Here is a 15278-nt window from a genome sequence, read left to right as displayed (position 1 = left end):
TATCAAGTACCCTTTGAATTTACAGGTTTTGTAAACAAGCAGATATACAATATCTCTGGTGTAAAATGTCCACTTACTTTATGTCACTGAAAAAGGGCATAAAGAGGGGCTCCTGTTTACAGAATAAAGTGACAGTCATGTGCCAGAGAGGTGTGCATTTTCCCTCGTGGAAAAATTGATAAGTTTGAAGGGTGGGAAAAGGTTAGTATCAGTAGTATGTTGCTGCTCTTCTATGTTCCCTTACGTCTCTTTTCAGTGGGTTTGTTTACTTGACTTAAGTAAGACCTTATTTCATCACAATTTTCAATTCCTCCAAGCATCCACTTCTCTAAAGCAAGAGTCAAACTTGGCAAAATATGTGGAATAAGAGTTCTTCTGCAAGTGTTAATAATGGCATTTATCCTGGAGAAATGGCCACTCAAAATAAAGGCGCAGGAGTGTCATGCTTCTGGTAGGTCCTGATAACTTTATCTCTGCTTTTCCTCTGACCATTGAAATGTGGCTCAAAATAAAAGTTTTCACCTGAAAACATAGCTAGGAATATTTGTAAAGTTACATTGTGCTTTGAGGATTTCATGCCTTGAAGTAAGGGAGGTAATCATGTTGGCTTCTTTAAGTGATCCTTTTAAAATATTTTATGCCTTATTGAAGGGAATGCCCACTCCTAGGGACCAATGTCTTGTTGCATCCCATGGGATTCTTCCATCACTCCTGAGATCAGGCATACCAGAAAACTGGCAGTGCTTCAAAAAGATAGGATCAGACCCCTTCTAGCCCTGGGGAATGGTGTTGACCATCATGTTGGCTGGTCAGGAACACTATGTGCAACACACACACAGAGCTCCGTTGTGCCATGGCTGTATCGGTGACCACCTGCTTTGTGCCCACCATGGGCAATGCTGGGGGTGGGAAGTGCCCTGGACAACACCAGTGAGCAGACTACGCAGTTACGCCCACCAGCCTTTGTGTATTCCACAGCTGATGTAACGCAGAATGGACTCTGAGCCTTGGAAAGAGAAGGAAAAGAGCTCCAAAGAGCTCTCGGGTGGGAATTACGCTGAGAGGGATTTTGACAGCTTATGGTGTGGTTATTGCAGTGGTTTCAGAACTTCAGGCATAGTTCTTTTGGTATGATCTGTAAGGCACTCGCATAGAAGAATGAGCAATGCAGGATAGCTGTGTAGGTGACAGGTGTTCTGCACATACGCAAAAAGAGATTGCACAGTATGGTTGGAAAGACAGCAGTTCTGCAAAAAAAAACCCAACAATTCCCAGGTGAATGTTTTGTTTCCAGTGCTTTGGGAGAGACATTTACAGAGAGTTCACAGAATTTATTTATTCAGAGTCCTCTTTGTTTCCTGCTCCTTTCCTGGCCATGCCCCGAGGATGTTTCCATGGAATAGAGCGCGGTGTTTCGGTTTGCACCACCCTGCTCAGCGACTGCCCCTACCTCCTTGTTTGATCAGTTCCCAGCAATTATTCTCCCCGCACCTGCTGATCATGTAACGGGCTCTTCTCCACCCTTCCAACATCTCGTTTCAGGCAACGCTGCTATAGATACATTCCTTGCCACTTGGTTTTTTAAATATCATGCACATGAAAACGCATGTCTAAAAGCACCCGGTAAAAGTTAAAGCTTTCTGCATTCAGCCATTGAATGGTCTTCCTCGACCTGCTATTGCTACAAAGAACATTGCTTTTGTCTGTTCCTGTAGTAATCCTACAGTGTTTGCAACTCGTTTTCTACTTTTTTTCTTCTGGATAAAAAATGATACGAATTCGTATGTTCAAAGTATGTGTAAAATGTGGCTTTTCCTTACTATGTATCACAAAGTGCCAGGCATTGAAAACCAAACCTTCCCTGGCCACATGAATCAACAGCAGTTGATTATCTCCTAAAAAATGCCTCCCTTGTTTAGCCAGAGGTGTTTTACAAATTATGTTCCTCTAATGCACCACCACCTTGGATGAAACATGAGCCTTCAAACGCAGATGAGAGGCTCCAGTTCTGATTGATAAATAAAATAACCAGAACTTCCTAACAAAACCACTTGTACAATAATGTGAAAAGAATAACAGCAAAGGCCATAACCCAGCTGAGTTGGGAAATATCAGTGGCTTTACTTGGTATGCTCATTCTTTAATTTACAATGGCTATATAGCGTAGGCGGGCCCGAGTCTCGTTTAAAGTGAGGTTTGTCCTTCCTGTGGTCATTCGGATGCAGTGGAAGGGAACGGCGCCTTAATGGTGTATGGATCAGCAAGACCAAATCTACATCTGTCAGCCTCCTTTCTTACCACCCTGGCTTTGCTCTGTTTAGATTGCAGATTCCTACCCTTGCTGCTATCTGTTCCTTTTGATAAACTCTGCAATGAGAGGAAATGTTTTTGCATCATTTTTGGGAGTCCTGTTTCCTGTTTGAGATCTGAGACATGGCTTGTAGCACCAGGACCCTTGGGAACTTATTTTTCTGCTTGGAAACCAGACCAGCATAATGAGTACCCTCTGTGCAAATTCAATATTAGTTCTACACCTAAGGTCAAGCAGAAGTTAATGACCATTTTTTACATACAGAAATCACTTACGAAACCAACATTACATTTCGTGCTTTTGTCATTTTAAAACGAAATAAAATGCTGGAGTAATTTATATTAAATTGATTTAAACTACAAAGCATAAATATCATGAATCCCAGATTGGTGTTTGAGAGAAAATGGCATCATTGTCACGTGTGCAGTAGCTCATTCCCCAATTTACAAGCACCTTTATTCCATCCCATGCTTGCTGGGCTTTTTTAGATAAAGAGGTGCTGAACAATGCTGTAAGCAGGAGTCTGTCTTTAATAATTTTTGCATTTTCTTTGTTTCTTTAATTAGCTGATTTACTCAGCTGATTGCACAGCTGTCTGGGCAACACCCCCCCAGGGGCCTGCCAACTGTTTCAGAGATATGTGGTGTACTCGGTGAAGGGAAATCGGTACGATAATTTGCATATATATATGCAGAAATAGTGGGAAGGAATGAGAAAGCTCAAAGGCGATTTTTGTATTGCTAATAAAAGGAAACACGTTAAGCTTAAAAAGCTTTCTCTTTTCAGTAATTTCTGGGAAAAGATTACAGTTTCATGGTAAATAAGGAACCGATTCTCAGTTGGAGGGTTTTATTCCTGGGATTATCGCTGTCTCTTACATGCAGCTTTTGGGGATTTCAGAGCTATTCAGTGCTTGTTGGTTTCCCCCCTTTAATCTGGAAATAGGACTTGGAAAATAGAGGAGTATGCACGAGGACCTGGTCTGGCTTAAAATGGTCCTCAGTCAGAGGTTCGTAAAGCATTTACTTGCTGCTCATCTTCCTTTCCACCGCCCAGCGCTAGTGCCTTACATAAGTTGGAGAATCTGGCTTTTAGTTTCCCCAGTGGTATCCGTATGAGCTATTCATTTTTTTCCACTCTGATAAATTAATAAGCGTCAGCAAACATTATAACACTGTTAAACAGTTCAGAGCTGCCATAGTAACCAGCCTCTCTAGAGCTCGCTCTATACCTTTCACAAAGAATAACAAGGGATACCTCAAACTCCATTGTTCAAAATAACAATAAAGTTTTCAAAAATCATGAAATTAGCTTAGAATGATGTGATTAAGAGAGAGATGCTTTTTTTCCTGTTTGTTTCTGAAAAGCTTCATGCTAGCAACTTCCTTTGGAAAAAAACAAAAACCAAAAACAAAACAGAAAAGAAAAGAAAAGAAAAGAAAAGAAAAGAAAAGAAAAGAAAAGAAAAGAAAAGAAAAGAAAAGAAAAGAGAAAAGAAACACGCCTCTCAAAAAATTTGGGATATAAGAAGAATGCTAGAAGTTGTGAGCTTCCCAGCAGCTGACGATAAATCAACTGATGCAGGCTGCTGGCAATTCAGAGCACTGGAGCCTTCCCCCCGGGGAATATTCTTGCAGATTCCTGAGGTCTTTTCAACAGTGATGGTTTGACAGGGACAGAAAAGCAGGCTGTAACCATCCATCAGGGATGAGACAGTGAAAATCTGTTGGCTTGTCAAATAAACAAAGTTCTGCTGTTGAGGAGTAGGCTCTTTACCACTTCCAAGGTGGTGCGTGTCTCCTATCTGTACAGGGCACGTAGGTGCCTTTTGCTTACTGGCGAGAAAGGAGAGATGCATATATAAATTTTGCGCTCATAGTACTGAGAGGATTGAAATCTTTGGAAAGGGCAGAGTTCTTTGGTGTTGTAGGATGTTAGCAGGTTAAAGGACAACGCTGAATAATAAATGAACATGCCCATTTGAAACTGAGGAGCATCACTGAAAACATGAGGGGACGTAGCCTTAGGGGTGACCGAGCTCCGTATGGCGAGCAGAGCGGCTTCTGGAGCAGCTGTGGGGACAGGGAGCTCCTCATCCAGCCGGTGCATAGGCTGTGCAGGTGAGCCTGGCAGCTGGGATCTCGCAGGCTTGGGCTGCTCCCGAGGGTTTGCCTGAGGGTTTGCAACATGCTAGGCAAGTTCAGCCTTGGGAGCAGCCTAGGGCAGTGCAGAGGTAAACTCCATGTCTGCCAAGGGCTAGGTGTACGGGCTGCCTGGCCCCAAAAGGCAGGCAATCCTTGTCCCGCGGTTGGACTTCACAGCAAGCTCAAGGGCTGAAGACCCCTTGTGCGGACCAAGGGGTCTGGCAGCAACATTGGCTTGCGGGGGGTGCCCTGTCCCCTGCCCTGCCTGGGGGCTCTGTTCTCAACCAGGTCATCAAACCAGAGCCAGGTTAGAAGTAATCCTTTGCCAATCCACACTCGCCAAATGCTTTAGGGTAGTACAAGAGAGGGAACAGCAAGTATAGGAGGAGTGGGACAGCCAGCAGTGATGTGATGGGGAGCTAAGCTGGCTTTCTGTCCTGGAATGGCCATGTGGGTGCCACTCACAGCGAGCCGCTTACGGATGGACAGATATGTCCCTGCCTGCTGTTCAGCAGCAAAATGGTTAACCGTGATGGCAGTCCTCTCTTAAGCATTTAAATAATTAGCTTTCAAAGTTAACACCCTATTAAGCCAAAGGGAGGAAGTTCACACCTCTCCTGGTGTTATTGTTCCAGTCTGGCTGGCTGCAGCAGCAGGGTGACGCTAGTGCCTGGGTTTGTGTTGTGAAGGTTATCTTTGCAGCCAGAAGGGGTAGAAAGAAGAAACTTCATTTACAGAAAAGGAAGAAAGCACAATACAGCAAAGCCTCTGGGAAGATTGCCATGCCGTGGGTTCCAGGAGTTGGTTTATATGTGAATTATTTTTTTTTAACTGTCCTTTTTACTTTCAGTTGGGTGAAAGAGTCTGCTATGTTGAATAAGACAAAGTATTAACATGAAATAATGTGCATTGTATTATGTGACTTTTTAAAATCTTACTCATGAAACATAATTAATTTACCTTCAAGTTTGGGGACGTACAGAACAGCGTATTGTGGAGACACTGCTCTGGGGGTAACCCTGGCACCCTTGGCAGGATTCTTCCATAGGCAGGAGAAGGTCCGTAGTGCTGCAGGCGGCTGTTGTGACCCTCACTGCATGCCAGTCTGTCTTGCTAAGGTGAGCCCTTTAGCATGCCCATAATGCTCCGTGCTGCTGGGGAAGACAAATCCCTTCCGATGTCTTAAATCTACGTTAAACGTTGTAGCGTGGCAACAAAAGCAGGGGAACACTCTCGGTGGGTAATGGTGACACAAAGGATGCGCTCAGTTCCAGTGTGAGCGATGGTTGCATTCCCTTCCCTTTCACACCCCCGTGTGATGGCTGATTCTGCTGAGGTAGCCAGTACCAAATTATTTACTTTTGTTTCTTATTTCTTTTCTGCTGATTTAATAAGCTGAAACAGGATTACCAAAGGACAAGGCTCTCCCCCACAAGAATTCGCTGTTCCAACATTAGTTTACAGAAGAATCTGCTAGCAAAATCTCAGCTCTGGTCCGTGGGGGCACAAGGAACTCAGATCAGATGATGGCCCTGCAATCCTTAAGTGACCATAAAAAATCAACATCCTGAATTCCCTAGGCTAATTTGCAAATAGACACATTTGAACTGCACGTTAGCAAGCTAATGCTCATTTAACATCTTTTTCTTTCATTCATGGCGACTTCTGTTCCAAAGAAGGAGAAATGCAGCAGGTAGGAAAGGGAATTGGTCACTCTATGTTTGCTTGCATTTTTTTCCTGTCTCTGGTCTGAAGCCTGAACCCAAATATGACATTAAATAGATACATATAGCTTAGGGTAAACCACCTTTGCCTTTCCCTGGTTGTTGCTGCTTTGTAAGACATGCTGGGGTATTCGTATCAGGGAGCAAAGCCGTTTTACGCTGGCGGAGAAGGACGGGTTTGGCCCAGCTCCAAAGTTCACAACTTTTTTGTATGTACATGTTACAGTTTTAGGGAACCGTCCCAGAATCAACACTCGCCTGGGAAATACTTTCCCATCCCACCCTAGCCTTCCGCTCACTTTTCCTATGGTTGAGTTTGCAACGTCAAGCCTTTTTATGAGAAAGTAAGTGGCCAACTGACAGTAAGTGGGAAATTATCCTTGAATTCTTAGATTTTATGGCAGAACTTGTATTGCATGCAGAAGAACCCACAAGGGCAGTGCCTTGGCCAATTCAAGTGTTGTCTGTGAGTTGTTACGGGGTTAGGAGGCATACCGTGTATAGAAATACTGCAATTCGTTTCTTAAGCGTGTGTGATGATCCTCAGTAACATAAATTTCTGAATACACTGGAATATTTTAAGAAATTGGTGTGTTTTTTCTGTATTTTATGGACAAAATATGTAGTAACCTTTTCATACAGAAACCAAGAAAATATAATTAAGCATTGTTATTTGTCAGTGTGGCCACTGCAGCCTTCAAGGGACTATGTTCTTGTGATGGAAAAAAAGGTATGAGATGGTGTGATTCCTTGAGTGTTGCTTCCTGCGTGTCATTAAAGGGTTCAATTGTGGCTGGTTCTTACGGGTTTGGATAAGAGGCAGAAAGGACACAAAAATCAAGTCTGTGATTTCATGAAAAAGAGGCCGACTGCTCCCTCTCTCCCAAGAGGGCTCCGAGAACGTCAGTGTGAGGTCTGGGATTTTTTTTTTTTTCCTTTAAGAAAATATTTACTGGTTCTTTTCTACATTCCTTACACAGTCTAAACAACATTGAAGCCAAGGAGAACTGGGTTTGGATTATGAACTTTTTCAGCTTTTTTAGAGTTGAGCTGTGAAACTGCTGATAAAACCAGCTTTTTTTCTTTTATTTTTTTAAGCTATTCACTTAGGGTACATCTAAACCGAGGTCATTTTCTCATCACCTTTAAAATCACTCATGCTAAAATTGTTCGACACCCAAGGATACCTGTATCCGTTGGGGTTGTGGATGCGTACCCTCTTTCTCTTTCCCTTTCCCTTTCCCTTTGTGCCAGGTAAAAGATATTACTGCCCTCAGCCGTGGGTGTTTGCTGCTTCTCACAAGCTCCCCGGCCACTAATCTACCAGCCCAGCCAGGTTAGCGACAGCGTGCTGCTCCTTGAAGGTCCGCCTGTTTGCTTTGGTTGAAGATGCTCTGGGGTGTTCTGCCCTGGCACTGGGCAGGGAAGGGGACACTTGTAACAGAGGCCGGTGACAAGAGGACGGCTGGCAGCCACTAACCTCTTCCCCTGGCACAGCTGTTTGCGGAGCGCCCATCTGCTCAGGCTTGGTGGGAAAGCTGGCTGGATCAATGTAAATCACTTAAACCTGGACCTGTGGTCTTGTTACTAGCACGGTGCCACTCCTTTAAATACCGTGATTAATAGCCAGCGTCTGTGGGGATGTTTTGCCCATCAGCGGCTACAGCAAATTGATTTTAGGAGAAATCAGAAAATTGAAAGGAGAGTTGGGGAAACGTTGTGTTTCTGCTAATGCAGCCACAGACTTAAGTGATTTGCAGTTGCTCAAACAACCATTTTTTAGCATTCGTTAATGCCTTCTGGCTTTGCAATGTTCCCATCTCATGCCGGTTGTTCTGCCTGGTGTTTGGCAAATGGATGTCCTGAATGCTTTGTGACTCCCTCAGCAGCAGTGGGTAGAACGGGCACGCGCGGCAGTGTGCAAGAGGAGGAGGCAGCTCTTGGGGAGGAAGGCTGGGAGGCGGGTTACAAGGGAAGGGGCTGCACAGGGCCCCCAGCCTGGCTGGATGGAGTAGGTTGCCTTGGGAAGCCCTGACCTGCCCTAGGGAAGCAGGGGCCACACGGAGCTGTAGGGCAATCACTCTGGTGAGTGCTCCAGTGGGTTGTTACTTTTCCAACCTGGGACAGAGATATGCCACAATGTCCCAAGCACGTTTTGATTTTGCCTAGCTTTAAGTGCTGCTGGGATATAACCCCCCATTGTAGATGCTTTCTGTTATAGCTCTAGATTGACCTTGTGTTTTCAGCATTCACCTTGAATTTCAGAGGTTGGCTGGTAAAGTGATGCCAGCAAAGCCACTAGTGAAGATTTATACCAGACCCCCGGTTTCTTTTGATAATGGATTAAAACAGATCCCTGAATGGAATGAACTGTATTGACAAAATGACTTTTTTTCCCCTTTTATAATTACATTTTTATTACTTTTTTTTCTCCCCGGATAGCATAACTACGGGGGAAGAAAGAAGAATTATAACCTATATGGCATAGCAATATGAGCAGAAATCCTGCAGTAAAAAGAAAATAAGTCCATATGCTTTATTTTAGAGGTCAAGAGCTGTCTAAAGTTACTTTTCTTTTGAGTGGCAGGATGCTGCCTAAAGGCGAGGCTGCTTTTTCTATCAGACCCAGAGAAAGCGCCCATGTAGACACACCAAGCTAGACCTCATGGCTCATGTTACGTGTGTTAGCTCATCTGTGGTAACCGGGTTGGACATCTAAAGGTTCGGGCTGAGAGTTGAGGAGAACTTAGGTGAGGGTGGCTGGTGAAGGTAGTACTGCTACCTGCCAACCCTTCTCCTGCTCCCTCAACAGCCGATTTGTTAATCAATCAAATCCTGGGCTGCCTCAGCTCACAGACATAGTTTTAAGGCAAAACAGGGCTGGAGAACCTTGTCTGAAAACACTGTGCTGTGGGCTGTGGCTGGCCGGATGCAGCCTGATGACCAGCTGAGGTACCCAGGGCTGAAGGAGGGAGGAGGTGGACAGGAGGAAGCACGCAAGCGGATCCCTCTCACCCATCCATCAAAGCCATGAGCCTGGCGTTGTTCAGGAAATGGATTTGCCACCTCTACCGCATCAAGGACGCTTTTGTTGTCACAACTGCTATGGCTACACTAGCAAATCATTCAATGTGTACACAAGATTGATGATATTTGACTATGGTGCTTGTAAGTAAATGGGTATGGTGTAAGGTAGAGTCACTTTGCATGTGTTTCGTTGGGTCTGACCCTCCTAACCTGCCATGCATCACATTTCAGAACATCAGAGGGCTTAATGTCCCACAAAATACAGCAGGTGGGTGTGTTGACTGGAAGGGTATCTTGGACTAGAGATAGTAGAACTACCTATAGATGTAGCTGTTTTGCAATACAGAAGTCTGATGTGTCCCTTCAAAAGTGGTCCTTGTATTTTTAGCTAGGTAAACTGATAACTCTGGTTTCAACCCTTGTGGAGATTACAAGTTTGATCCAAAACTTTTTTCTTTAAAGTCTGGCAAGTCTTGCTGGTGTTAAGCAATGTTAATTGAACTAAGTTACTGGTTTCTCTTGTTGTGTTAGCAGCAAATAACCTTTAACAGAACATCTTCTGCTACCATTTATTTCTGAAGATGACTTTTCATGGTTAGTGGTGGTGTTTGTTAAGACTGAGAGTGCTTGGCTTATATAGAATTTTCCAAGTCTGAGATGAGGGATAAATCTGCTTATTTTGTTTAGTCTGAATTGAACTTCTGCAATATAATGAAAGTAAAGGGAGGTCTGATTGTTTTATTCTTTATGAGTCACCAGGTCTTGTTATAACGTATGGAATAGTAGAGTTTCCTTAAATGTCACCATTTTATCAGGACTAACAGTAGCGGAAATAAAACTATTTAGTACTGCTTTTAACTGCCTGGGGAAAATAAGGTATACCTTATTTAGGATTTGTCCAAACCCAATAAGGAATACCTTATAGGATTTGTCCAAAACCACTCAAGGCGGTTAATCCAAGTTTAGCTTTCTAGTTTCTTGAATGGTCATCCTATTTGATCTAACCCGGACCGTGCTGCTTTGCTGCTTCTTGTGATTTAAACCTGCTTGCTTCCAATACATTCCCTCTTTCTTATTTTAGCAATTCATCAAAATGAAGAAAACAGCAGTCAAGAAATAAGAGGACCAGAAGAGCTCAAGGATGCCTCTGATGCTCAGGTAAATGTGTAAGATTAATGCTGTCTTGGGAACTTTTTCAGATCTACAGGTTGAAAGATCTGCTTTCAATAGCTCTGGGAAATGGATTTTCCTCCATGTTCTGTGCAGGGAACCCATAGGAAGGAGAAAGTCTGCTGGATCTTGTCTTATGTGACTATTTAGAATAAGATTGATGATTACTCTGGGAATTAATCCCATGATGTTGCAATCGGACAGCATTCTTCAGCTATCTCTCTGCTTTTTTTAGATTACGCACATAGCATATACTAGATGTGGAAATAAAATGAGATGTGTTACAGGAGGCAAGGGCATGTGACATTTTGATTGAATTTTAATCACTGTAAGTAGACATGCAATGAAATGAGGATACTTATTAGTCACTCGAGTGTAAGCAACAACCTTTTTCTTTCCTTCCCTAACTGCCCTCATTTACAACCAAAGCATACTACTAGATTTTGCTCAGAAGAAACTTAACTGCCTTTTAGAGTATTTTATTGTAGAATTGCTTACCCTTTTTAATTCTGTGAATCTTCTTTGATTAATCTTCAGTTCATTCAGTCATTCAGTTCGTGCATTCAAGCTGTGCAAGTGTAACTATATTGCTCATTATATAGGTACTGATTATTGCTTTTAATTTAAAATTGCTTTCTCCCAGTCTTGACTGTTCTTTTTCTTATATTCCTCTTGCAAATCTTATGTTCCCCACCAGTTGCCACATTTTCTCCTTCCTCCATACGCAACTTGCGGTTCCTGTCTCTGATTTATCTCCTAACACCTTGCCTGCTAAAAAGCTGTGTGCAAGAAAGAGAGGATTTGCACTCATGTCTGTGCGCAAGCCGAGGTGAAGGGGTACAAGCCATGTACCCAAGTTAGCAGTACCTGTATCTTTCTAAAGGTCGGGGCTGTCTCAACCACAGTGAGCCTGGTAGCAGCTCTGCTGGCAAACCTGGGCCATGGCAGACACCTGGAGAGTGCAGGCAGAAGAGCTGGAGACCGTGCGGGTACGCCTGCTCTGTCGGTGTGTCACTGGGCTCTTCCAGCATGAGTCATGCTCAAACAAGATGTTCGGAAGTGGCCTGCTCTTTTCTTCATTGTACGCGGTTTCAAATCTATTTTAAAAAAAACAAAAGTGTAGTAGGAGCCCTAATGTGTGAAAATTTTGTTACCTGAGTTTTGAGTCCTAACTCACGTCAGTGTGGGGTTGAGGATCAGTCTTCTAGAGCTCAGCTGTGCATTGCACAGCTATAGAAGAAACCCAGTGGGAAATACTGACCTCACTGCACAAAAAATCTGGCTTTCTGTTTTCATTTTTGGGTTTCACGTATGCTCAGTTCTACTTGATTATTGTAGTTTTTGAAAACGTTTGTCCACATTGGTGTCAGAGATGTAAAAAGAAAGACTATGACGTGTGCTTAAAGCTCCTAAAATTACAGCTAATAAGATTACTTGGGCAGATTATAAAAATCCATAAGAATTTATTATTGGGATACTGATTTGCTCAGCTTTTATTTGGCTAGAAATCAGCTTCTATTATATATATAGTTTTAAGAAAGTGAAACACACTTAAAATCAAGCAATTATTAAGTGAGCAGTTAACAAAAGTGTTCGAGCGCCCAACTGGGAGGAGAGAGGGGTGTTACCAAAGCAGCTGTTGCTACGATTTGTTTGTCAGTGCCATAAAAAACGCCATCCTGCAAACACCGAATACAGTTTGGTTTAAAGGTGTGGATGATGTTTTTCACTTTAGTGAGACTGTGCGTGTGACTGAGGCAAAGCAAATCATCTTTTGAGGCAGTGGCATATGGTTTTTAAGTATGCAGGTTGATCAAAGGTGAAGCCTGTAATAATCACGTTGTCGTCACCGGACGCAGAAGGAGACAGAGGTGCAGCAGAAAAAACCCAAACCACCACGGACCTTTTCTGTTAGCAGAGTTGAAGGGTGTGGTGCCTGCTCTAAACACCGCTCTGCGGGACGGAGGCTTGACTTCCATTGGAGTTGGTTGACAAAACTGGTAGAACTGCGGAAAAAATTCAGTACAATGATTTTAAAAAGCGAGCATGCTGTAAACAACGTAAATAAAGTAAACAAATTCCCATCCTGTCTGCCTAGGGATGTCTTAATTCACCTCTGTGTCGCTGCTAGCATATTCATTAATGGACTTTGCAGAGGGAATATTTTCCAATGGATGTTCTGAAACAGAAAATGTGTTGTCAGCATCTTTACTTTTCCAACCTCAATAGTGACTAATTTACTTTCCTTCCCATTAAACTTTTTTATTTCATTTCAAATATTGCATAAACACCTTTAATTATAGTAATTTTGGGCCGTGAGTGGTAGTAAAGCCTTACTATAAAGCTCCTACATTCTTTTATCATTCATTAAATTAAAGCCAGTTAAAATAATGCAACTTTGTGTTTTTCACCTTCACATAAGTTAGTACTTGTATCTCTGTTGGTGTACGAGAATTAGAGGACTGAGCACAAACATTTGGGCATGCAGGATTTTGGAGGGTGTGTGCCTGCACAAATTACAAATCAAAATTACACTTTGCAAGAAGGGCGACTTGCCTTTACCCTTTTGTCTAACAGCTTCAAAGGTATTGCTTGAAAATTAAATTTATATTGACAAGTGAAAATGACCAGTAATAGGAGGCTCTATCAACATCTTCCCAGCCAGCTTCTAGAAGCTGTCATCAATTAATTAATTAGTTGACCTGGATGCTTTCTTGTAAGTATTTAACAGAAGGATTTATAGTAGAAAGTCTGCATAATTGAGGAAATCAGAATTAAAAGTGATTCATATTTTTCTTCTTAATTATGAAAAAGCATGTTTAGCCTTTTGTATTTCAAGTGCATTCTTTACTTAGGGAGCCAGGCATGTACAATTAACTTAATAATACCTTAGCCTTCCCAGAAATCTTTTAGTTGACCTTCTATCCTCTGGAAACCCAATAAAATAAATATATTTTTCACGTTCTCTGCAATTCTTGAAATTAAAGAATAGCAGAGGAGAAGGGGGAGAAAGGGACATGTTAAAATGTAAGATTTAGTCTTGGTGGTTATTTGAAACAGGAGAATATGATTCTTTAATGAAATTGCCAATTTGAATACAGACCATATTCGTGGCAGGGCTAATGGGCTTGTATCTCGAGATACTTCTTCCCTGGGGTGCTCATCCATGCAGAAAGCAATAATATGTTCTGTCTGAACACAGGCAGAAGGAAAGGGGTGAAAGAGAGTGAGGCCCATGTGTTTAAAAAGTTGTCTTTCTCCAGGATGTTTCTTCCACTTGAAAACACTGAAGCCAACTGTCACCTCAAAACTGAAGTCCTCCTTCCTCATCTTAACATAAATGGTTTTAACCATTGGGCTTTACTTCATACACTGAAGATCAATGAGTATTTGCTCAGCAGAGGGAACACTGCACTTCTGTCGTTGTCCACCTGATGTTTGAAATACAGGGACTCATAGCCATCTATGCCACTCGTAGGTCACGGTCTGACTTGTCTGGGTGCAACACGAAGGTGTGAAAAGTGCCTCCACAGTACTAAGATCCCAGATCCAGTGAGACTGTAAATCTTCATAGCCCCAAAGCCCTAACAGGCTAATAACACTTTGAGTTATCCTTAGCCTACAAGCCAGGGGGGATTACAGTGCACAGATGTTATACTCTCTGCTAGAAGCATCCCGAAGCCATGAAGTAGGCAGGTTTGGCTCTAGTTGATGTCCCCAAGCCATCAAAGTGTTGCGAAGTGCAGACAGCAGACCTCACCCAAGTTTGTGATCATTGCCTAGGTTCCCTGTGTAAATTACTGGAGAAAAAGGAGAATTTTAGGAAACAACTCATCTGACCATTTTTAAATGTGTACTGTCAAGTAAAAAAATTTTCTCTTCTTAAGCGCTTCTTTATTGATTAAATGAGTCTGGACAACTAGATCAGTATATTCTTCCACATTTGATAAAATCAGTCTCACTCCTGATCTGCAGGTGATAACGGTGTGTCAGAACTGGTTCATAAATCCATGTTCTGGATTTAGAAGATAAGGAGCTAATCTCATAGCAATGTAAGGACCTTCAGGTTAGGGCGCTGCGGTTCCTTATTGTCTCGGCAGATTTTTGACCTGCATACATTCCTTATGTGGGAAAGCTGGGCTCCTCAGGAGGCTGGGGACTAAGCATTGGACATGCAAAGCACAGGCTGTATCTGATATTCTTTCCTTCTCCAGAGCACAAGTGCCTGATCCAGGCTTGTGAGGAGATGCCTTCATCCAGACTGGAGAAATGTAGGCATATAAAAATTTCTTTCAAATAATTTGGTATGGTTGACTCTTTGGACTTGGTCGTGGAATCTATTTTTTTCCATCAATATTAAAGCTCTTATTCGGAAAGTGGATTTGTTTTCCTCCTCAGCTGAAGAAACCTTAATCCACATTTCCCTCTTCCTTGGAGAAACCCGGGGACTGTAGGATGGTTTGGGTGGGCACTCGCAGACCTTCAGCTGTCATGGGCAGGAGTTTCTCAAGGCCAAAGGGTTGGAGCTTGCGTGGCACTGCAGGTTAGTGGTCAGGGCATCCCTGGCTTTTGGTCCCGACTTGTAAGATGTTTTATGAGTTTTTCAGTAAAGCTCTGGATAAATAGCAGAACGAAAAGGGTGAAGGAAGTGGAGAAAAAGGTTTATTTGCAGATTGCCTTTAAAGTCATATAGCAATAGCATAGCCATGCCACGTGCCTGGCCCTCCATGGGACATGCTGTTCTCATCAGGAAACATCTGGGCTAATAAAAGCTGTGTGGTATCATCAAGCCAGGTCTGAGTTATGCAGAGGCTATATGCATGACCAAATCATGGACAGGGATACTAGCCACTGACTTCGCAGGGAGCAATGTAGCCCTCATCAGCTAACTTTGTGATGGAT

The 15278-nt window shown here is 42.8% G+C and overlaps 1 protein-coding gene across 1 annotated transcript in view; it reads left to right on the top strand.

The window, feature by feature from the left end:
- RAPGEF5 (Rap guanine nucleotide exchange factor 5) overlaps positions 1 to 15278 on the top strand; it is a 163945-nt gene that overhangs the window by 53781 nt on the left and 94886 nt on the right. Inside the window, exon 8 of the mRNA XM_074574833.1 lies at positions 10288 to 10364. Within this exon, the coding sequence (XP_074430934.1) occupies positions 10288 to 10364 (77 nt within the window). The remainder of the gene's footprint in view (positions 1 to 10287; positions 10365 to 15278) is intronic.

The sequence above is a fragment of the Larus michahellis genome, chromosome 2 (assembly GCF_964199755.1).
Source record: "Larus michahellis chromosome 2, bLarMic1.1, whole genome shotgun sequence".
Taxonomy (NCBI): Eukaryota; Metazoa; Chordata; class Aves; order Charadriiformes; family Laridae; genus Larus; species Larus michahellis.
This window is presented reverse-complemented; position numbering and strand designations above follow the sequence as displayed.